Source organism: Pecten maximus, chromosome 8 (assembly GCF_902652985.1).
Source record: "Pecten maximus chromosome 8, xPecMax1.1, whole genome shotgun sequence".
NCBI lineage: Eukaryota > Metazoa > Mollusca > Bivalvia > Pectinida > Pectinidae > Pecten > Pecten maximus.
The window spans coordinates 36970865-36996129 of record NC_047022.1 but is presented as its reverse complement, the minus strand read 5'-3'; the positions used below and the strand labels follow the sequence as shown (position 1 = coordinate 36996129).

At 39.4% G+C, this 25265-nt stretch overlaps 1 protein-coding gene across 10 annotated transcripts in view; it reads right to left on the bottom strand.

Moving 5' to 3' along the window:
- The window catches only part of LOC117333393, a 110249-nt gene that overhangs the window by 16947 nt on the left and 68037 nt on the right, over positions 1-25265 (bottom strand). For 7 of the 10 annotated variants that reach the window (XM_033892668.1, XM_033892667.1, XM_033892669.1 and 4 more), the window contains 4 exons: positions 23883-23947; positions 19297-19395; positions 16369-16418; positions 10467-10747 (listed from right to left, as the gene is read on the bottom strand). In XM_033892668.1, the coding sequence (XP_033748559.1) occupies positions 10467-10747; positions 16369-16418; positions 19297-19395; positions 23883-23947 (495 nt within the window). The remainder of the gene's footprint in view (positions 1-10466; positions 10748-16368; positions 16419-19296; positions 19396-23882; positions 23948-25265) is intronic. The other 3 variants (XM_033892672.1, XM_033892675.1, XM_033892677.1) reach the window with 1 other exon arrangement.

The window sequence follows — 25265 nt, the reverse complement described above, 5'->3', positions numbered from 1 at the left end:
CCTCACGATGTTTTAATGATTGAATTTCTATTCTTAATATTTTCAGGATTTAATATTGTAAATGATTATCATCTTAAGGTGATCTACTCCCTTGCCCTAACCTAAGAAGATAATGAATCCTGATAAATGCTCACCTGTATGTGCTGGTCCAGAATTAACTATATCTATCATCTGCTTACCATTCACATGGCAGTGAATTAGTCACAGGTCCTTCAAATCTATACATATTCTATGGTGCTGGGCGCAGCACTCATACAGCATTTAATTTACTATACACCTATGATATAGAGCGTGTGTTATACTACACACCTATGATACAGAGCGTTTGTTATACTACACACCTATGATACAGAGCGTGTGTTATACTACACACCTATGATACAGAGTGTTATACTACACACCTATGATACAGAGTGTTTGTTATACTACACACCTATGATACAGAGCGTTTGTTATACCTCACACCTATGATACAGAGCGTTTGTTATACTACACACCTATGATACAGAGCGTTTGTTATACTACACACCTATGATACAGAGCGTTTGTTATACTACACACCTATGATACAGAGTGTTTGTTATACTACACACCTATGATACAGAGTGTTACACTACACACCTATGATACAGAGCGTGTGTTATACTACACACCTATGATACAGAGCGTTTGTTACACTACACACCTATGATACAGAGCGTTTGTTACACTACACACCTATGATACAGAGCGTTTGTTATACTACACACCTATGATACAGAGCGTGTGTTATACTACACACCTATGATACAGAGCGTTTGTTCTACTACACACCTATGATACAGAGCGTTTGTTATACTACACACCTATGATACAGAGCGTGTGTTATACTACACACCTATGATACAGAGCGTTTGTTATACTACACACCTATGATACAGAGCGTTTGTTACACTACACACCTATGATACAGAGCGTGTGTTATACTACACACCTATGATACAGAGCGTGTGTTATACTACACACCTATGATACAGACTGTTAGACTACACACCTATGATACAGAGCTAAGTTTACAGAACAGTGGTGAATCCAGTATTTATGAAATGTTGGACATCATTTTGTAGTGTTGAAAGATTACCTCTTTGAAAGTAAAATTAGTCTCATCTTAAAGTCAACTCAAAGAGGCTGGAGGCTACGGACAAAGTTTGGGGTTCACACTTTAGCTCAGCCAATAGGATTTCCCTCTTAATTAATAATGATCAAATATTAAACTAGTGAATCTGAACTAGTGAATAGTGAATTTAACTGTATGATAGCAGCCATTCTTATTTAACTGTATAGTGATGCAGCAAAATTATTACATTTTCCCCAGTGAAATATCGCACTCATGAAAAATATCAAAACATTAGTCCCACCCGTGAAATACACATTTCTATTTGGTATTACTGAAGACACTGCATGTTAGATATCCTCTATTTCACTAAACTGTACAGTGATATAGCAAATCTCACTAAGCAGTACAGTGATACAGCAAATCTCACTAAGCAGTACAGTGATACAGCAAATCTCACTAAACTGTATAGTGATACAGCAAATCTCACTAAACTGTACAGTGATACAGCAAATCTCACTAAAGTGTACAGTGATACAGCAAATCTCACTAAACTGTACAGTGATCAGCAAATCTCACTAAACTGTACAGTGATACAGCAAATCTCACTAAACTGTACAGTGATACAGCAAATCTCACTAAACTGTACAGTGATACAGCAAATCTCACTAAACTGTAAAGTGATACAGCAAATCTCACTAAACTGTATAGTGATACAGCAAATCTCACTAAACTGTACAGTGATACAGCAAATCTCACTAAACTGTACAGTGATACAGCAAATCTCACTAAACTGCAGTGATACAGCAAATCTCACTAAACTGTACAATGATACAGCAAATCTCACTAAACTGTACAGTGATATAGCAAATCTCACTAAACTGTACAGTGATATAGCAAATCTCACTCAACTGTACAGTGATACAGCAAATCTCACTAAACTGTAATTTTTTGTTTTTTTTGTTTTTGTTTTTCTTTGAAAATTGAAATGAAAACAAATTGACTTAACTGATATAGATAAGTATGTTTAAAACATATAATCTAAAAAATTTGAATTCTTTGAGGTTTGGTTTGTTTTTGTTTAAAGTCCTATTAACAGCCAGGGTCATTTAAGGACGTGCCAGGTTTGGAGGTGGAGGAAAGCCGGAGTACCCGGAGAAAAACCACTGGCCTACGGTCAGTACCTGGCAACTGTCCCACGTAGGTTTCGAACTCGCAACCTAGAGGTGGAGGGCTAGTGATAAAGTGTCGGGACACCTTAACCACTTGGCCACCGCGGCCCCATATGAGGTAAAAAACAATATATATAGTATATAGTAATGTAATACCCTGCCATGAATTCACATTTCATAGTAGATTGAAAACACACACGTGTATGTTACATTCATTTAAACAGTGTTTTACAAGATATGCTAAAATGATAATGTATTGAGTTGTCAAACTTCCAATAAAAAACAATACTTGGATTAAAAAATTAAAATAACACTATAAAATGTACAATGAAATGTTGATCCTTCCTTGAAGCAAAATCTCTCAATTCTTGTGACACAGCTTAAAAAATTAAATCAAAACAGAGTTATTACAAAAAGCTCTCTGAATGCTTCACATTAAAGTAATAAACAAAGTTTCTATTTTAGAAAGACTATTTTATCATTCTTGTAAATGCATTGTAAATAACTTTTCCAAAAATTTAATTCTAAATTTTGAGTTTACAGTACCTTTATAAGAATCCAAAGAATACCAGGGGAAAATTTGAGATTTATAATGTATCCTTTACTCTCTCCCAGCACCGAACCTAGTCGGCACTGTCACCATAGCACTCTACTGCCTCCAACACCCAGTCACGATTCTGGGACAATTCTCACCTGTAAAGTGATCTTGAGAGGTTTCTCGTTAAGATCTACCTGGGCTCTGTTTGCCTTACTAATCATAGACCGGAGACACAAGATGACTCTCCTATTTGCAACACGTATGTGTACAGGGCCTTAGTTACTTAGGTTTATTATACCACACAAAACCACCTGTGATCTGTACAAACATCTGTCAATAGAATCTACCTGTATGTACATACTGCATACAAATTCACTTTATACACAGAATATCATCATAGTGCCAACACACAATCAGTCAAATTATATTTCTTTGTTTTAAATGTAGTGTATGTGATTATCTCATACACAGAGAATGGTTTTAAAACATTTCTATCAGACAAAACGATGTTCTTTTCTTTGGTGTTATTATAGAAATGAAATAAAAAGTAAGGTTGGAAATTGGATCCCAGCCAAAGTTCCTCAATAAAAACCTTTAGAAAAACTTTAAAGAGTATGAAATGAGACCTTGACGTTATATATAGATAGTGTATATAAAGGGTTCCATACAGGAATTAAGGAAAGGGTACCTGCCCCACAGGTAAGTAACGAGAAGTTTTTGATACGAAAAGACAAGATATATTTGTAAAGCACCACCTAGAGAGTTAAATGGTAAAAAGAGTTGATTGATCCGTATCTTTCTGCCCTCACCGGTGTCAGCCAGCAGATTAATAATTTCAAATGTAATCATGCTTGACCTGGGAACCTTTAGAAATCAGCAACAAAAGACATCATATTTATTGGTAAATCTAGGGGTGGTGTATTCAAAGTATTCTTATTTATTTGCCAATCTTAATAAATATGTACAAATGGTATGTAGGTGGATTTTCTGAGTGATATCTGAGAGAGATATAGTTATGTTGATACTAAGGATATTGCCTTCGTGTTGTATTTAACAAGATAATACACAGCTACCTTTTATTGACAGATCCACTCTTTACTATGGAAGGCAGAAAGACTAAATCAAACAATAAAACTCCATCCTTTTTTATGCCAAAATTATGAAAATTACATATTTTTCACACCAGATTATTTAAGTATTTCCCTATTTTTTTCGTTATTCAATGTTTTTCAAATTTTCAAATAATTCTTTTCCCTAGTCTATTTTGCTGTACATAAAAGGATATTGATATAGATAGAATTATGTAAATTATTTGTAGTTGTTGACAGGACGATATTACAAGATTCTGTATGACTTACTCCCCCTGGTATCAATGACTTACGTACTCCCCCTGGTATTAATGACTTACTCCCCCTGGTATCTATGACTTACTCCCCCTGGTATCAATGACTTACTCCCCCTGGTATCTATGACTTACTCCCCCTGGTATCTGTGACTTACTCCCCCTGGTATCTGTGACTTACTCCCCCTGGTATCTGTGACTTACTCCCCCTGGTATCTATGACTTACTCCCCCTGGTATCTGTGACTTACTCCCCCTGGTATCTATGACTTACTCCCCCTGTTACCAATAACTTACTCCCCCTGGTATCTGTGACTTACTCCCCCTGGTATCTATGACTTACTCCCCCTGTTACCAATAACTTACTCCCCCTGATATCTATGACTTACTCCCCCTGGTATCTATGACTTACTCCCCCTGGTATCTATGACTTACTCCCCCTGGTATCTATGACTTACTCCCCCTGGTATCTATGACTTACTCCCCCTGGTATCTATGACTTACTCCCCCTGGTATCTATGACTTACTCCCCCTGGTATCTATGACTTACTCCCCCTGGTATCTATGACTTACTCCCCCTGGTATCTATGACTTACTCCCCCTGGTATCTATGACTTACTCCCCCTGGTATCTATGGCTTATTCCCCCTGGTATCAAAGACTCACTCCCCCTGGCACTATGACTTACTTCATATTCATGACTTACTATGCCGCATTGAAGGCCTGTTACCAAGTGATTTAGTGCTACATTCAATGTGTGCACTTTGTCAGAATAATAAATATTTTAGTAGATTCAGAGTAAAAACAGGTTTACTGAAGAGTTATATGAGTATCATTGGGTTTATTGAGAAAGCCAGGGATATACCTAGTTATAAATATTTAATTCATCATTCTGTTTTATTATTGGTAACTAGGGCCACTCAGACAACAGAGTTGGAACAATGACAGCCATCAGATAAAACTGATATCCTAATCACAGTGTACCATCAATCCCCACATCACAGTGTACCATTAATCCCATCATGACAGTGTACCATCAATCCCATCATGACAGTGTACCATCAATCCCATCATGACAGTGTACCATCAATCCCCACATCACAGTGTACCATTAATCCCATCATGACAGGGTACCATTAAACCCCACATCACAGTGTACCATTAATCCCCTCACCACAGTGTACCATTAATCCCCACATCACAGTGTACCATTAATCCCCACATCAGTGTACCATTAATCCCCACATCACAGTGTACCATTAATCCCCACATCACAGTGTACCATTAATCCCCACATCACAGTGTACCATCAATCCCCTCACCACAGTGTACCATTAATCCCCACATCACAGTGTACCATTAATCCCCACATCACAGGGTACCATTAATCCCCACATCACAGTGTACCATTAATCCCCACATCAGCGACCACCAATCCCCACATCACAGGGTACCATTAATCCCCTCACCACAGTATACCATCAATCCCCACATCACAGTGTACCATTAATCCCCTCACCACAGTGTACCATCAATCCCCACATCACAGTGTACCATTAATCCCCTCACAACAGTGTACCATTAATCCTCACATCACAGTGTACCAATAATCCCCACATCACAGTGTACCATCAATCCCCTCACCACAGTGTACCATCAATCCCCACATCACAGTGTACCATTAATCCCCTCACCACAGTGTACCATTAATCCCCGCATCACAGTATACCATTAATCCCCACATTACAGTGTACCATTAATCCCCACATCACAGTGTACCATTAATCCCCACATCACAGTGTACCATTAATCCCCACATCACAGTGTACCATTAATCCCCTCACCAGTGTACCATTAATCCTCTCATCACAGTGTACCATTAATCCCCACATCACAGTGTACCATTAATCCCCACATCACAGTGTACCATCAATCCCCACATCACAGTGTACCATCAATCCCCACATCACAGTGTACCATTAATCCCCACATCACAGTGTACCATTAATCCCCACATCACAGTGTACCATTAATCCCCTCACCACAGTGTACCATTAATCCCCACATCACAGTGTACCATCAATCCCCACATCACAGTGTACCATCAATCCCCACATCACAGTGTACCATTAATCCCCTCATCACAGTGTACCATTAATCCCCTCACCAGTGTACTATTAATCCCCACATCACAGCGTACCATTAATCCCCTCACCAGTGTACCATTAATCCTCACATCACAGTGTACCATTAATCCCCACATCACAGTGTACCATTAATCCCCACATCACAGTGTACCATTAATCCCCACATCACAGTGTACCATTAATCCCCTCACCAGTGTACCATTAATCCTCTCATCACAGTGTACCATTAATCCCCACATCACAGTGTACCATTAATCCCCACATCACAGTGTACCATCAATCCCCACATCACAGTGTACCATCAATCCCCACATCACAGTGTACCATTAATCCCCACATCACAGTGTACCATTAATCCCCACATCACAGTGTACCATTAATCCCCTCACCACAGTGTACCATTAATCCCCACATCACAGTGTACCATCAATCCCCACATCACAGTGTACCATCAATCCCCACATCACAGTGTACCATTAATCCCCTCATCACAGTGTACCATTAATCCCCTCACCAGTGTACTATTAATCCCCACATCACAGCGTACCATTAATCCCCTCACCAGTGTACCATTAATCCTCACATCACAGTGTACCATTAATCCCCACATCACAGTGTACCATTAATCCCCTCACCACAGTGTACCATTAATCCCCACATCACAGTGTACCATTAATCCCCTCACCAGTGTACCATTAATCCTCTCATCAGTGTACCATTAATCCCCACATCACAGTGTACCATTAATCCCCACATCACAGTGTACCATTAATCCCCTCATCACAGTGTACAATTAATCCCCACATCACAGCGTACCATTAATCCCCTCACCAGTGTACCATTAATCCTCACATCACAGTGTACCATTAATCCCCACATCACAGTGTACCATTAATCCCCTCACCACAGTGTACCATTAATCCCCTCACCAGTGTACCATTAATCCTCACATCACAGTGTACCATTAATCCCCACATCACAGTGTACCATTAATCCCCACATCACAGTGTACCATTAATCCCCACATCACAGTGTACCATTAATCCCCTCACCACAGTGTACCATTAATCCCCACACCACAGTGTACCATTAATCCCCACATCACAGTATACCACCAATCCCCACATCACAGTGTACCATTAATCCCCACACCACAGTGTACCATTAATCCCCACATCAGTGTACCATCAATCCCCACATCACAGTGTACCATTAATCCCCTCACCACAGTGTACCATTAATCCCCACATCACAGTGTACCATTAATCCCCTCATCACAGTGTACCATTAATCCCCTCACCACAGTGTACCATTAATCCCCACATAACAGTGTACCAATAATCCCATCATGACAGTGTACCATTAATCCCCACATCACAGTGTACCATTAATCCCCTCACCACAGTGTACCATTAATCCCCTCACCACAGTGTACAATTAATCCCCACATCACAGTGTACCATTAATCCCCACATCACAGTGTACCATTAATCCCCACATCACAGTGTACCATTAATCCCCACATCACAGTGTACCATTAATTCCCACATCACAGTGTACCATTAATCCCCACATCACAGTGTACCATTAATCTCCACATCACAGTGTAACATCAATCACCACATCACAGTGTATCATTAATCCCCACATCACAGTGTACCATTAATCCCCACATCACAGTGTACCATTAATCCCCTCATCACAGTGTACCATTAATCCCCTCACCACAGTGTACAATTAATCCCCACATCACAGTGTACCATTAATCCCCACATCACAGTGTACCATTAATCCCCTCACCACAGTGTACCATTAATCCTCACATCACAGTGTACCATTAATCCCCTCACCACAGTGTACCATTAATCCCCACATCACAGTGTACCATTAATCCCCTCACCACAGTGTACCATTAATCCCCACATCACAGTGTACCATTAATCCCATGACAGTGTACCATTAATCCCCTCACCAGTGTACCATTAATCCCCACATCACAGTGTACCATTAATCCCCACATCACAGTGTACCATTAATCCACACATCACAGTGTACCATTAATCCCCTCATCACAGTGTACCATTAATCCCCACATCACAGTGTACCATTAATCCCCTCACCAGTGTACCATTAATCCCCTCATCACAGTGTACCATTAATCCCCTCATCACAGTGTACCATTAATCCCCACATCACAGTGTACCATTAATCCCCTCATCACAGTGTACCATTAATCCCCTCATCACAGTGTACAATTAATCCCCACATCACAGTGTACCATTAATCCCCTTACCACAGTGTACCATTAATCCCCACATGACAGTGTACCATTAATCCCCACATGACAGTGTACCATTAATCCCCTCATCACAGTGTACCATTAATCCCCACATCACAGTGTACCATTAATCCCCACATCACAGTGTACCATTAATCCCCTTACCACAGTGTACCATTAATCCCCACATCACAGTGTACCAGTAATCCCCTCACCACAGTGTACCATTAATCCCCACATCACAGTGTACCATTAATCCCCTCACCACAGTGTACCATTAATCCCCTCACCACAGTGTACTATTAATCCCCACATCACAGTGTACCATTAATCCCCACATCACAGTGTACCATCAATCCCCACATCACAGTGTACCATTAATCCCCACATCACAGTGTACCATTAATCCCCACATCACAATGCACCATCAATCCCCACACCACAGTGTACCATTAATCCCCTCACAACAGTGTACCATCAATCCCCACATCACAGTGTACCATTAATCCCCACATCACAGTGTACCATCAATCCCCACATCACAGTGTACCATCAATCCCCACATCACAGTGTACTATTAATCCCCACATCACAGTGTACCATTAATCCCCACATCACAGTGTACCATCAATCCCCACATCACAGTGTACCATCAATCCCCACATCACAGTGTACCATTAATCCCCACATCACAGTGTACCATTAATCCTATAATATCATGTTTAGCCTGCAAATTCTTTCAAAGAGCTACATGTACATATACTACCTGTAAAATTTCATTGCGAAAGCCAAGCTTACAAACAAATAACAGCTCTCAGATCTCCAAAAGGCCAATATTAAAACAATCCTCAAATCCAACAATTACACATATTGATGTTTCATTAGTCCAAACACTCAGTAGTTTAAGATGAATATTGGAAATAACATTGGTTTAAAAGACTAAAGATTAAGACTTCAGAAAGGTGAGAATTGTAATGTTATAGATTTACTTACATTCTGTCTATAACCAAAATTTCGGGAATTTCATCAAAATACTCAAGCTTGGTTTGAGTCCTGAAGCTGATCTGCTGTTGTTAGATAAGTTATCACATAGGTACCACAGTGTGTACCAAGGTACTGTTATACAGAACACCAGGTGACACGAAATATTTAACATGTACATTTACAATATCCGCTCAAATGACAGCATCAGCATTCCACAGTCAGTGAAAGAGACTGTATGTTTGAAATCTACAGTTTTAATTACTGTTGGTTTTAATTATTGACTTCTCTGTGTTTTGAAGCTCTCTGTACATAGTTACCAAAGGCTTATCAACTCTAACATGCAACCAATAAACGAAAGACCAAGGCCTACAACAGTTATTTAAGGGAACATCTATACAAAAGAGCTCAATAAATGATAACAATGTCTACAGTTGTTAAATTAAGGGAGCATACAACCTTGTGCATATGCATCTCTTGATACAAAAGAGCTCCACAGTAAAATGCAATCAATAAACTTTAGCAATGCGTACAATAGTTAAATTGAGGGAGCATACAACCTTGTGCATATGCATCTCTTGATACAAAAGAGAGCTCCACAGTAAAATGCAGTCAATAAACGATAGCAATGCCTACAACAATTAAATTAAGGGAACATGCCACCTCTTATATGTTGATTTCTCATCACAAACCAGCTCCATAGTCAATATATGACAGACACATTCACAACAAAGAAAACAAGGAGCATGCATCCTTAAAACAGTGATGAAAAGAGCTACATGTACACACGTAGTAGGCAGTCAAGGTAAGAAAGTTCTGTAAGATCAGGCTACCATACCAATAACAGGACTTTTAAAGGTATTCTAAATGAAGAAGAAGCCATTCCCATTGGAAGTATATGATATAAATAGCCCTACCTTTTTTCCTGGGGTGGAGGTGGAGGAGGGGTTTCCTGTTTAGGGGGTCCCTCTTCTTTCTTCTCCATCTCCTCCTTCGTCTTTCTAGTCCTTGTGAGTGGTACTTTTGTTTTCTTATGACAGGATCGGGGTCTCTTTGTCACAGGTTTCTCCTCAACAGGTTCCTTTGGTGTTAGGATTTCCGGGGTAGGGGGAGGTTGTGCTGGAGGTCCGCCTGTTCCATCTAGGTCTGTGTCGGTGCTCTGAAGAAACAGAGTACTGGTAGGTGTATCCGATGTCTTCTACAAAATTATGAAAAACAAAATTTAAACAAATGTTAATATACAAAAGTATGATATACCAATAAATCTCAGATAGAGTCAGTTGTCTTTAATCTTAATTAGAACTACACACTCACCCAAAGACTGTCAAATGCACAACACAATTCTGCGAGAAACACTTTTGAAATGTTATGTGGTTGCTAAAACCTTGTTTACTAAAATAAGTGTTGTAAGATGGAATTGGACATTGGCAACCTTTTACTGGGTCATAACACAATGCAAATAGCTCGTACAATGGCCACACAAATTATCAATAATGTCAGGCTGCTGGTGCCGTAAATGTTTGATCAAGTATGATTACCATTTGTTTGTGCCGTCTACACAACACCCATACAAACTAAGTGTGGGAAATTAAAAGCCGAATGCTTGTAGATAAATGTTGAAAATCAATAATTGTAGTTAATATTTCACTGTTCTGGATTAGAATGAATTACTAAGGTAGACCAATATTCACCCAGTCCTACAATTATCCAAAAGTCTTTTACCACTGGCCATTGTAACCCTATTATCTAATTTCATGCCTGAATATTTCTGCCTGAACTGTTTACAGTACGATATGGAGAAACACAGATACCCGGCTATATCTATTATATCTCCTATAGCAATTATATTGATTGATCTAATTTAACCCATAGAAAATATCATAGGTGAGGAGTGTATGGGTAATAATACGTACATGTACAGGGGAAATAACACCTACACATACAGGGTAATAACACCTACACATACTAGGTAATAACACCTACACATACAGGGTAATAACACCTACACATACAGGGTAATAATACCTACACATACAGAGTAATAACACCTACACATACAGGGTAATAACACCTACACATACAGGATAATAACACCTACACATACAGGGTGATAACACCTACACATACAGGGTAATAACACATACACATACAGGGTAATAACACCTACACATACAGGGTAATAACACCTACACATACAGGGTAATAACACCTACACATACAGGGTATAACACCTACACACACAGGGTAATAACACCTCCACATACAGGGTTATAACACCTACACATACAGGGTAATAACACTACACATACAGGGTATAACACCTACACATACAGGGTATAACACCTACACATACAGGGTAATAACACCTACACATACAGGGTACATGTAATAACACCTACACATACAGGGTAATAACACCTACACATACAGGGTAATAACACCTACACATACAGGGTACATGTAATAACACCTACACATACAGGGTAATAACACCTACACATACAGGGTAATAACACCTACATATACAGGGTAATAACACCTACACATACAGGGTAATAACACCTACACATACAGGGTAATAACACCTACACATACAGGGTAATAACACCTACACATACAGGGTAATAACACCTACACATACAGGGTAATAACACCTACACATACAGGGTTATAACACCTACACATACAGGGTTATAACACCTACACATACAGGGTAATAACACCTACACATACAGGGTAATAACACCTACACATACAGGGTTATAAACACTACACATACAGGGTTATAACACCTACACATACAGGGTAATAACACCTACACATACAGGGTTATAACACCTACACATACAGGGTTATAACACCTACACATACAGGGTAATAACACCTACACATACAGGGTAATAACACCTACACATACAGGGTTATAACACCTACACATACAGGGTATAACACCTACACATACAGGGTAATAACACCTACACATACAGGGTTATAACACCTACACATACAGGGTTATAACACCTACACATACAGGGTAATAACACCTACACATACAGGGTTAACACCTACACATACAGGGTATAACACCTACACATACAGGGTAATAACACCTACACATACAGGGTAATAAACACCTACACATACAGGGTAATAACACATACACATACAGGGTAATAACACATACACATACAGGGTAATAACACCTACACATACAGGGTAATAACACCTACACATACAGGGTAATAACACATACACATACAGGGTAATAACACCTACACATACAGGGTAATAACACATACACATACCTACACATACAGGGTAATAACACCTACACATACAGGGTAATAACACCTACACATACAGGGTAATAACACCTACACATACAGGGTAATAACACCTACACATACAGGGTAATAACACCTACACATACAGGGTAATAACACCTACACCTACAGGGTAATAACACCTACACATACAGGGTAATAACACCTACACATACAGGGTAATAACACCTACACCTACAGGGTTATAACACCTACACATACAGGGTAATAACACCTACACATACAGGGTAATAACACCTACACATACAGGGTAATAACACATACACATACAGGGTAATAACACCTACATATATAGGGTAATAACACCTACATATATAGGGTAATAACACCTACACATACAGGGTAATAACACATACACATACAGGGTTATAACACCTACACATACAGGGTAATAATACCTACACATACAGGGTAATAACACCTACACATACAGGGTAATAACACCTACACATACAGGGTAATAACACATACACATACAGGGTTATAACACCTACACATACAGGGTAATAACACCTACACATACAGGGTTATAACACCTACACATACAGGGTAATAACACCTACACATACAGGGTAATAACACCTACACATACAGGGTAATAACACCTACACATACAGGGTAATAACACCTACACACACAGGGTAATAACACCTACACATACAGGGTAATAACACCTACATATACAGGGTAATAACACATACACATACAGGGTAATAACACCTACATATACAGGGTAATAACACCTACACACACAGGGTAATAACACCTACACACACAGGGTAATAACACCTACACATACAGGGTAATAACACCTACATATATAGGGTAATAACACCTACACACACAGGGTAATAACACCTACATATATAGGGTAATAACACCTACACACACACAGGGTAATAACACCTACACATACAGGGTAATAACACCTACACATATAGGGTAATAACACCTACACATACAGGGTAATAACACCTACATATATAGGGTAATAACACCTACACACACAGGGTAATAACACCTACACACACAGGGTAATAACACCTACATATATAGGGTAATAACACCTACACACACACAGGGTAATAACACCTACACATACAGGGTAATAACACCTACACACACAGGGTAATAACACCTACACACACAGGGTAATAACACCTACACATACAGGGTAATAACACCTACATATATAGGGTAATAACACCTACACACACAGGGTAATAACACCTACATATATAGGGTAATAACACCTACACACACACAGGGTAATAACACCTACACACACAGGGTAATAACACCTACACATACAGGGTAATAACACCTACATATATAGGGTAATAACACCTACACATACAGGGTAATAACACCTACATATATAGGGTAATAACACCTACACACACACAGGGTAATAACACCTACACATACAGGGTAATGATACCTACACATACAGGGTAATAACACCTACACATATAGGGTTATAACATCTACACATACAGGGTAATAACACCTACACACACAGGGTAATAACACCTACACACACAGGGTAATAACACCTACACATACAGGGTAATAACACCTACACATACAGGGTAATAACACCTACACATACAGAGTAATAACACCTACACACACAGGGTTATAACACCTACACTTACAGAGTAATAACACCTACACACACAGGGTTATAACACCTACACATACAGGGTAATAACACCCACACATACAGGGTAATTACACCTACACATACAGGGTAATAACACCTACACATACAGGGTAATAACACCTACACATACAGGGTAATAACACATACACATACCTACACATACAGGGTAATAACACCTACACAAACAGGGTAATAACACCTACACATACAGGGTAATAATACCTACACATACAGGGTAATAACACATACACATACAGGGTAATAACACCTACACATACAGGGTAATAACACATACAGGGTAATAACACATACACATACAGGGTAATAACACATACACATACAGGGTAATAACACCTACACATACAGGGTAATAACACCTACACATACAGGGTAATAACACCTACATATACAGGGTAATAACACCTACACATACAAGGTGATAACACCTACACATACAGGGTAATAACACCTACACATACAGGGTAATAACACCTACACATACAGGGTAATAACACCTACACATACAGGGTAATAACACATACACATACAGGGTAATAACACCTACACATACAGGGTAATAACACATACACATACCTACACATACAGGGTAATAACACCTACACAAACAGGGTAATAACACCTACACATACAGGGTAAAAATACCTACACATACAGGGTAATAACACATACACATACAGGGTAATAACACCTACACATACAGGGTAATAACACATACACATACAGGGTAATAACACCTACACATACAGGGTAATAACACCTACACATACAGGGTAATAACACATACACATACAGGGTAATAACACCTACACATACAGGGTAATAACACATACACATACAGGGTAATAACACCTACACATACAGGGTAATAACACCTACACATACAGGGTAATAACACCTACACATACAGGGTAATAACACCTACACATACAGGGTAATAACACCTACACATACAGGGTAATAACACCTACACATACAGGGTAATAACACCTACACATACAGGGTGATAACACCTACACTTACAGGGTAATAACACCTACACACACAGGGTAATAACACCTACATATACAGGGTAATAACACATACACATACAGGGTAATAACACCTACACTTACAGGGTAATAACACCTACACATACAGGGTAATAACACCTACACATACAGGGTAATAACACCTACACATACAGGGTGATAACACCTACACTTACAGGGTAATAACACCTACACACACAGGGTAATAACACCTACACATACAGGGTTATAACACATACACATACAGGGTAATAACACATACACATACAGGGTAATAACACCTACACATACAGGGTAATAACACCTACACATACAGGGTAATAACACATACACATACAGGGTAATAACACCTACACATACAGGGTAATAACACATACACATACAGGGTAATAACACCTACACATACAGGGTAATAACACCTACACATACAGGGTAATAACACCTACACATACAGGGTAATAACACCTACACATACAGGGTGATAACACCTACACTTACAGGGTAATAACACCTACACACACAGGGTAATAACACCTACATATACAGGGTAATAACACATACACATACAGGGTAATAACACCTACACTTACAGGGTAATAACACCTACACATACAGGGTAATAACACCTACACATACAGGGTAATAACACCTACACATACAGGGTGATAACACCTACACTTACAGGGTAATAACACCTACACACACAGGGTAATAACACCTACACATACAGGGTTATAACACATACAGGACTGTTACATACCGTTTCTGGGGCCGACACAGGGTTGTCCAGGAGACTGGTCAGATCCTCACCTGTAAAGGTCAATAGGTTAACTTAAAACCAAGTCAGTCTGATCGGTACAATTCATAATCAATCATTTCAGTATTCAACAGAGACATTATTTATCGCTAGTTTATATGTCACAATATCCAGTCAGAAAATCATAGTACCAGCAAGAAATGATCAGTTCCTTATAGCCACAGATACATCATATTCAAACATAGAGATGTACAAAAAATATATCTATACTTGTGAAATATACATTTCATTCACATTAAGCACATTTTTCTGGTAATATAAAAATCCTGTCAGTTTAGTAAGCCTGGTACATTAATGAGACAACATTGAGTAAGCCACTCCACAAACAAGCAGTGAGTTTCTCTGTCCGTATTAGTCCCCTACATGTTTAGCTCTTTAACAATTAATTTCTCAGATTTCTGCACATTCATCTATAAATGTACTGTGTTACACATAAACTAGTATCTGACTACAACTGGAGGAGTACTACTGTAGATTAATCTAAAACGAAATGTGTGTTCACTGTGTAAACTATATATGGTAATGATTTGATAAATAATATATGCTTCTGCAAAACAATCTATAATTGTACACTTAATGTATAAAAGTTATATAGACAATCTACAATTATACATTTAATGTGTACAAGTTGTATAGATAATCTACAATTGTACACTGAATGTGTACAAGTTGTATAGATAATCTACAATTATACACTAAATGTGTACAAGTTGTATTATATGATAATCTACAATTATACACTAAATGTGTACAAGTTGAACAGATAATCTATAATTATACACTAAATGTGTACAAGTTGTAAATATAATCTATAATTATACACTAAATGTGTACAAGTTGTATAGATAATCTACAATTATACACTGAATGTGTACAAGTTGTATAGATAATCTACAATTATACACTGAATGTGTACAAGTTGTACAGATAATCTATAATTATGCACTAAATGTGTACAAGTTGTATAGATAATCTACAATTATACACTAAATATGTACAAGTTGTATAGAGTATCTACAATTATACACTACATGTGTACAAGTTGCATAGATAATCTACAATTATATGCTAATTGTGTTGTCTATTACACCCACTACCATGGGATCAATAATTTATTTTTTTTCTATATCACCATCTACAAATTATATTAATTTTACAGGAGATGTATCACTATTAAAGACAAAAAATTACCAATCATAATTTTATATCCAAATCATAAAATTTTTAGACCTTTTTCTGCAGTTTCCAAATATTACAAATAATGTCATATTTCAACAGAATTACAGTTACTTTAAAGCAGATTTATATCAAATTCAAATACAGACAATTTTTACCAGCAAAGTGATTACCGTAAATATTCGGGTATAGTACGCACTCGCGTATAGTGCGCAGGTTTGTTTTTGCACTTTATCAAAATAAACAATAAGTACATTGTGAAGGGGAGTAACTCTTACATGTATTAGGGATCCAAGGGATCTTAGCAACCACCATCACCAAGTTTCATCTACGTATCAGTTTTACAATTTCTACTAATTTTCAGTGAAAACATGGTTTTTATTTCATATTTTTGTATGTCAATTGGCACATGTGCAGGTAACTATCCTATCCATACACCCTACTTATATATACTGTGTCGTTAGAGTTAGATTCCTCAGAGTTATCTCCCTTAGAACTGATTTCTAAATAAGTAACACAGATCTTGGGTATCCAGGTGTTATAGATGCTATCTTTGTCTGTAGATAGTAGAACCAATACATTTTTATGAATTGTATTCATTCTACATCTAGTGTGATGAACTATTTAAATGAAATAAGTCCTGAAGCTGTTATCTGTTAGGAATTAGAGGCTGTGGATTGGAAGCAGAATATATATACATATAGACAAACAAAGTTGTTGTAAACTTGATCATAGCCTGTTTATATTTTATTCTAACTGATGAATTACTCTTAGCAGCTAGATGATGATAATAAAACCCTGAAGATATTTCTTTGAAGTTGTGCCTGAGGCTTACCAGTGGCAGGGTATAAATTCATGCATCTTGGACCCTAAATTTGTAAGCAGAAAACAAAGTGTTCCATTGAATATCAATTTCCGCTGTTGATAAACATGAGTTGTTCCACCAATATATGAATTCTTCGATATCTAAATTCAGTGTTTTTACTTATAACTAAACAGTAGTCTGTGCCTTCTAAAATTGGAGCAATTTTTGTTTAAAAAAAATTAATCCATGCTTTTTCTATATTTGGGTAAAATTAACAGACACATTAAAGGATGACACAGCCTGTTTTTTTGGCTTTATAAACAGTCTAATATAACCCTGATACTAGCCCTCTGATGACTGTCAGCTTACACAGCTATGATCAAGTCTGAATTCCACATACAGACAGATTTTATTGTTAACAGCACATAGTCAAATAAACACAGCACACCATATATAGTCACACAGAGTAGGGAATATGGCCCTGATAAAACATGGAATATGTTGTCATCAGAAAACCTCTGTATGGCTAGATTTCCTAACAGAGTGAAATGTTTATTAAATATGAAAAGAAATCTACAAAAAAGAAAAAAAAAAAATTGGTTGTTTTTTTAATTTCTTAGTGAGAAAAATCATTGAAAAAATGCAAAATGCCGACACACAATTTCATTTTGATGACATTGTGTGGAAAATTAAAATTAATTTTGTCCTAAATTACTGATAGCATTAGATTTCACACATTATATAATTAAATAATAAATAAAATCACAGAATTCAACCCCAGGAAATCACTCCAAACCAGGAAAGAGAAGTGAAGAAATAGCTACCAGTGGCAATGCCCATATCTAGTGCAAGGTTGCGTGGCTTTTTGATCTTGTATTGTACCAACTTACTCTCCGGTGGAGATTTAGGATTGATATCGGTAACCGTAGGAGACCAGTTCCCCCTTAGAGGAGGACTAGGGGCTTTTTCTAGCCCCATTATTGTCACATCTGTAATGTAAAGTCACTAGGCATTTAGTTCCAAAATTAGATATCTTGCACACAGCACTTTTTCTTAAAGAATCAAGGGAAATAACTCTTACACATTTACAACATTGTGATCTGAAATATCTTTCTCACAAACTATACAAATATATTTTCATATGACAAATAATATATCTATATATTCAACAGGTGAATGCTTTGCTGGAGTACAACACCTGCTGACAATAGGTAAAGCACAATAATGGATTTTGTCTGCAATCACAAACAAAGCACAGTGACTACACAGCTTCCTAGACCAGATATCACATGCTATTGTAACGTACTGTCTATCTATTTCCATGTGAGCATTTCCCCCCACATGTTTATATTGTGACTGGCCCTAATTCTTCCCCACACATGTTTATGTTGTGACTGGCCCTAATTCTTCCCCACATGTATATATTGTGACTGGCCCTAATTCTTCCCCACATGTTTATGTTGTGACTGGCCCTAATTCTTCCCCACATGTTTATGTTGTGACTGGCCCTAATTCTTCCCCACGTGTATATATTGTGACTGGCCCTAATTCTTCCCCACATGTTTATGTTGTGACTGGCCCTAATTCTTCCCCACATGTTTATGTTGTGACTGGCCCTAATTCTTCCCCACATGTTTATGTTGTGACTGGCCCTAATTCTTCCCCACATGTATATATTGTGACTGGCCCTAATTCTTCCCCACATGTATATATTGTGACTGGCCCTAATTCTTCCCCACATGTTTATGTTGTGACTGGCCCTAATTCTTCCCCACGTGTATATATTGTGACTGGCCCTAATTCTTCCCCACATGTTTATGTTGTGACTGGCCCTAATTCTTCCCCACATATTTATGTTGTGACTGGCCCTAATTCTTCCCCACATGTTTATGTTGTGACTGGCCCTAATTCTTCCACACATGTTTATGTTGTGACTGGCCCTAATTCTTCCCCACACATGATTATGTTGTGACTGGCCCTAATTCTTCCCCACACATGATTATGTTGTGACTGGCCCTAAGTCTTCCCCACATGTTTATGTTGTGACTGGCCCAAATTCTTCCCCACATGTTTATGTTGTGACCGGCCCTAATTCTTCCCCACATGTTTATGTTGTGACTGGCCCTAATTCTTCCCCACATATATATATTGTGACTGGCCCTAATTCTTCCACACATGTGTGTTGTGACTGGCCCTAATTCTTCCCCACATGTTTATGTTGTGACTGGCCCTAATTCTTCCACACATGTTTATGTTGTGACTGGCCCTAATTCTTCCCCACACATGATTATGTTGTGACTGGCCCTAATTCTTCCCCACACATGATTATGTTGTGACTGGCCCTAAGTCTTCCCCACATGTTTATGTTGTGACTGGCCCTAAGTCATCCCCACATGTTTATGTTGTGACTGGCCCTAATTCTTCCCCACATGTTTATGTTGTGACTGGCCCTAATTCTTCCCCACATGTTTATGTTGTGACTGGCCCTAAGTCTTCCCCACATGTTTATGTTGTGACTGGCCCTAATTCTTCCCCACATGTTTATGTTGTGACTGGCCCTAAGTCTTCCCCACATGTTTATGTTGTGACTGGCCCTAATTCTTCCCCACATGTTTATGTTGTGACTGGCCCTAATTCTTCCCCACATGTATATATTGTGACTGGCCCTAATTCTTCCCCACATGTTTATGTTGTGACTGGCCCTAATTCTTCCCCACATGTTTATGTTGTGACTGGCCCTAATTCTTCCCCACATGTTTATGTTGTGACTGGCCCTAAGTCTTCCCCACATGTTTATGTTGTGACTGGCCCTAATTCTTCCCCACATGTTTATGTTGTGACTGGCCCTAATTCTTCCCCACATGTTTATGTTGTGACTGGCCCTAATTCTTCCCCACATGTTTATGTTGTGACTGGCCCTAATTCTTCCCCACATGTTTATGTTGTGACTGGCCCTAATTCTTCCCCACATGTTTATGTTGTGACTGGCCCTAAGTCTTCCCCACATGTTTATGTTGTGACTGGCCCTAATTCTTCCCCACATGTTTATGTTGTGACTGGCCCTAATTCTTCCCCACATGTATATATTGTGACTGGCCCTAATTCTTCCCCACATGTTTATATTGTGACTGGCCCAAATTCTTCCCCACATGTTTATATTGTGACTGGCCCAAATTCTTCCCCACATGTTTATGTTGTGACTGGCCCTAATTCTTCCCCACATGTGTATGTTGTGACTGGCCCTAATTCTTCCCCACATGTTTATGTTGTGACTGGCCTTTATTCTTCCCCACGTGTTTATGTTGTGACTGGCCCTAATTCTTCCCCACATGTTTATGTTGTGACTGGCCCTAATTCTTCCACACATGTTTATGTTGTGACTGGCCCTAATTCTTCCCCACATGTTTATGTTGTGACTGGCCCTAATTCTTCCCCACATGTTTATGTTGTGACAAGCCCTAATTCTTCCCCACATGATTATGTTGTGACTGGCCCTAAGTCTTCCCCACATGTTTATGTTGTGACTGGCCCTAATTCTTCCCCACGTGTATATATTGTGACTGGCCCTAATTCTTCCCCACATGTTTATGTTGTGACTGGCCCTAAGTCTTCCCCACATGTTTATGTTGTGACTGGCCCTAATTCTTCCCCACATGTTTATGTTGTGACTGGCCCTAATTCTTCCCCACATGTATATATTGTGACTGGCCCTAATTCTTCCCCACATGTTTATGTGGTGACTGGCCCTAATTCTTCCCCACATGTTTATGTTGTGACTGGCCCTAATTCTTCCCCACATGTTTATGTTGTGACTGGCCCTAAGTCTTCCCCACATGTTTATGTTGTGACTGGCCCTAAGTCTTCCCCACATGTTTATGTTGTGACTGGCCCTAATTCTTCCCCACATGTTTATGTTGTGACTGGCCCTAATTCTTCCCCACATGTTTATGTTGTGACTGGCCCTAATTCTTCCCCACATGTTTATGTTGTGACTGGCCCTAATTCTTCCCCACATGTTTATGTTGTGACTGGCCCTAATTCTTCCCCACATGTATATGTTGTGACTGGCCCTAATTCTTCCCCACATGTTTATGTTGTGACTGGCCCTAATTCTTCCCCACATGTTTATGTTGTGACTGGCCCTAATTCTTCCCCACATGTTTATGTTGTGACTGGCCCTAATTCTTCCCCACATGTTTATGTTGTGACTGGCCCTAATTCTTCCCCACATGTTTATGTTGTGACTGGCCTTTATTCTTCCCCACGTGTTTATGTTGTGACTGGCCCTAATTCTTCCCCACATGTTTATGTTGTGACTGGCCCTAAGTCATCCCCACATGTTTATGTTGTGACTGGCCCTAAGTCTTCCCCACATGTTTATGTTGTGACTGGCCCTAATTCTTCCCCACATGTTTATGTTGTGACTGGCCCTAATTCTTCCCCACATGTTTATGTTGTGACTGGCCCTAATTCTTCCACACATGTTTATGTTGTGACTGGCCCTAATTCTTCCCCACATGTTTATGTTGTGACTGGCCCTAATTCTTCCCCACATGTTTATGTTGTGACTGGCCCTAATTCTTCCCCACATGTTTATGTTGTGACTGGCCCTAATTCTTCCCCACATGTTTATATTGTGACTGGCCCTAATTCTTCCCCACATGTTTATGTTGTGACTGGCCCCTAATTCTTCCCCACATGTTTATATTGTGACTGGCCCTAATTCTTCCCCACATGTTTATGTTGTGACTGGCCCTAATTCTTCCCCACATGTTTATGTTGTGACTGGCCCTAATTCTTCCCCACATGTTTATATTGTGACTGGCCCTAATTCTTCCCCACATGTTTATGTTGTGACTGGCCCTAATTCTTCCATACATGTTTATATTGTGACTGGCCCTAATTCTTCCCCACATGTTTATATTGTGACTGGCCCAAATTCTTCCCCACATGTTTATATTGTGACTGGCCCAAATTCTTCCCCACATGTTTATGTTGTGACTGGTCCTAATTCTTCCCCACATGTTTATGTTGTGACTGGCCCTAATTCTTCCCCACGTGTTTATGTTGTGACTGGCCCCTAATTCTTCCCCACGTGTTTATGTTGTGACTGGTCCTAATTCTTCCCCACATGTTTATGTTGTGACTGGCCCCTAATTCTTCCCCACGTGTTTATGTTGTGACTGGTCCTAATTCTTCCCCACATGTTTATGTTGTGACTGGCCCAAATTCTTCCCCACATGTTTATGTTGTGACTGGCCCAAATTCTTCCCCACATGTATATATTGTGACTGGCCCAAATTCTTCCATACATGTGTGTTGTGACTGGCCCTAATTCTTCCCCACATGTTTACATACCCAATCTGACCTATATAACCAGCCTGACCTATATAACCAGCCTGACCTATATAACCAGTATCACCTATATAACCAGTATCACCTCTACACGAGTCTGTCCTATAAAGTTAACACTTACCTATTTTTGGATCCCCGTCCTGAGAACTCGGTGACGTAGGTCGGCCTTCTGTTCCGGATGTTTTCCTGTTTTAGTGTAAACATATCAATATTACAGAATGCAAACAACTTTACGTCTCTGCAAAACTACAATAGCGGCATCCATCGGGAGGAATATTCCCGCCAAAATGAAATATGAGTTATGTCCCTTAGCTCGCCAAAACCCCTTTAATTATGTCATACATGTAACTAGTCTTCGTAAGGTTGATATATACAAGTAATATAAATACAATGTTTGCGAGTAAGTTTATCTGTGACATGTGATTCTGTAAGGGAGACTAATGAAATAATAACACATATAGGCCTAGTACAAAAATCTGATAATTAACAATACAGCAAATCCTGGACACCAACATCATGTAGTTATTAATTATGTAACAGTAATCCTGGTAAGAAAAGGTCAAAGTCTATTATTCAACAAACACTTTGATAAATAAAAAAAAATGTTTAGATTTGTTAATCAAATACAGAATATATATATCCGATCGTACCTATCGATCGGAGTAGACATGAGTAGTGAGGTGTCGGTATGTGGAGGTGTTAGAACTGAGGGGGTCGGTCAGTGAGGTGTCGGTATGTGGAGGTGTTAGATCTGAGGGTCGGTTAGTGAGGTGTCGGTATGTGGAGGTGTTAGAGCCGAGGGGGTCGGTTAGTAAGGTGTCGGTATGTGGAGGTGTTAGATCTGAGGGGGTCGGTAAGTGAGGTGTCGGTATGTGGAGGTGTTAGAGCTGAGGGGTCGGTCAGTGAGGTGTCGGTATGTGGAGGTGTTAGATCTGAGGGGTCGGTAAGTGAGGTGTCGGTATGTGGAGGTGTTAGAGCTGAGGGGTCGGTTAGTAAGGTGTCGGTATGTGGAGGTGTTAGAGCTGAGGGGGTCGGTTAGTGAGGTGTCGGTATGTGGAGGTGTTAGATCTGAAGGGGTCGGTTAGCGAGGTGTCGGTATGTGGAGGTGTTAGAACTGAGGGGTCGGTAATTGAGGTGTCGGTATGTGGAGGTGTTAGAGCCGAGGGGGTCGGTTAGTGAGGTGTCGGTATGTGGAGGTGTTAGATCTGAGGGGTCGGTTAGTGAGGTGTTGGTATATGGAGGTGTTAGAGCTGAGGGGTCGGTTAGTAAGGTGTCGGTATGTGGAGGTGTTAGAGCCGAGGGGGTCGGTTAGTGAGGTGTCGGTATATGGAGGTGTTAGAGCTGAGGGGTCGGTTAGTAAGGTGTCGGTATGTGGAGGTGTTAGAGCTGAGGGGGTCGGTTAGTGAGGTGTCGGTATGTGGAGGTGTTAGATCTGAGGGGTCGGTTAGTGAGGTGTCGGTATGTGGAGGTGTTAGAGTCGAGGGGGTCGGTTAGTGAGGTGTCG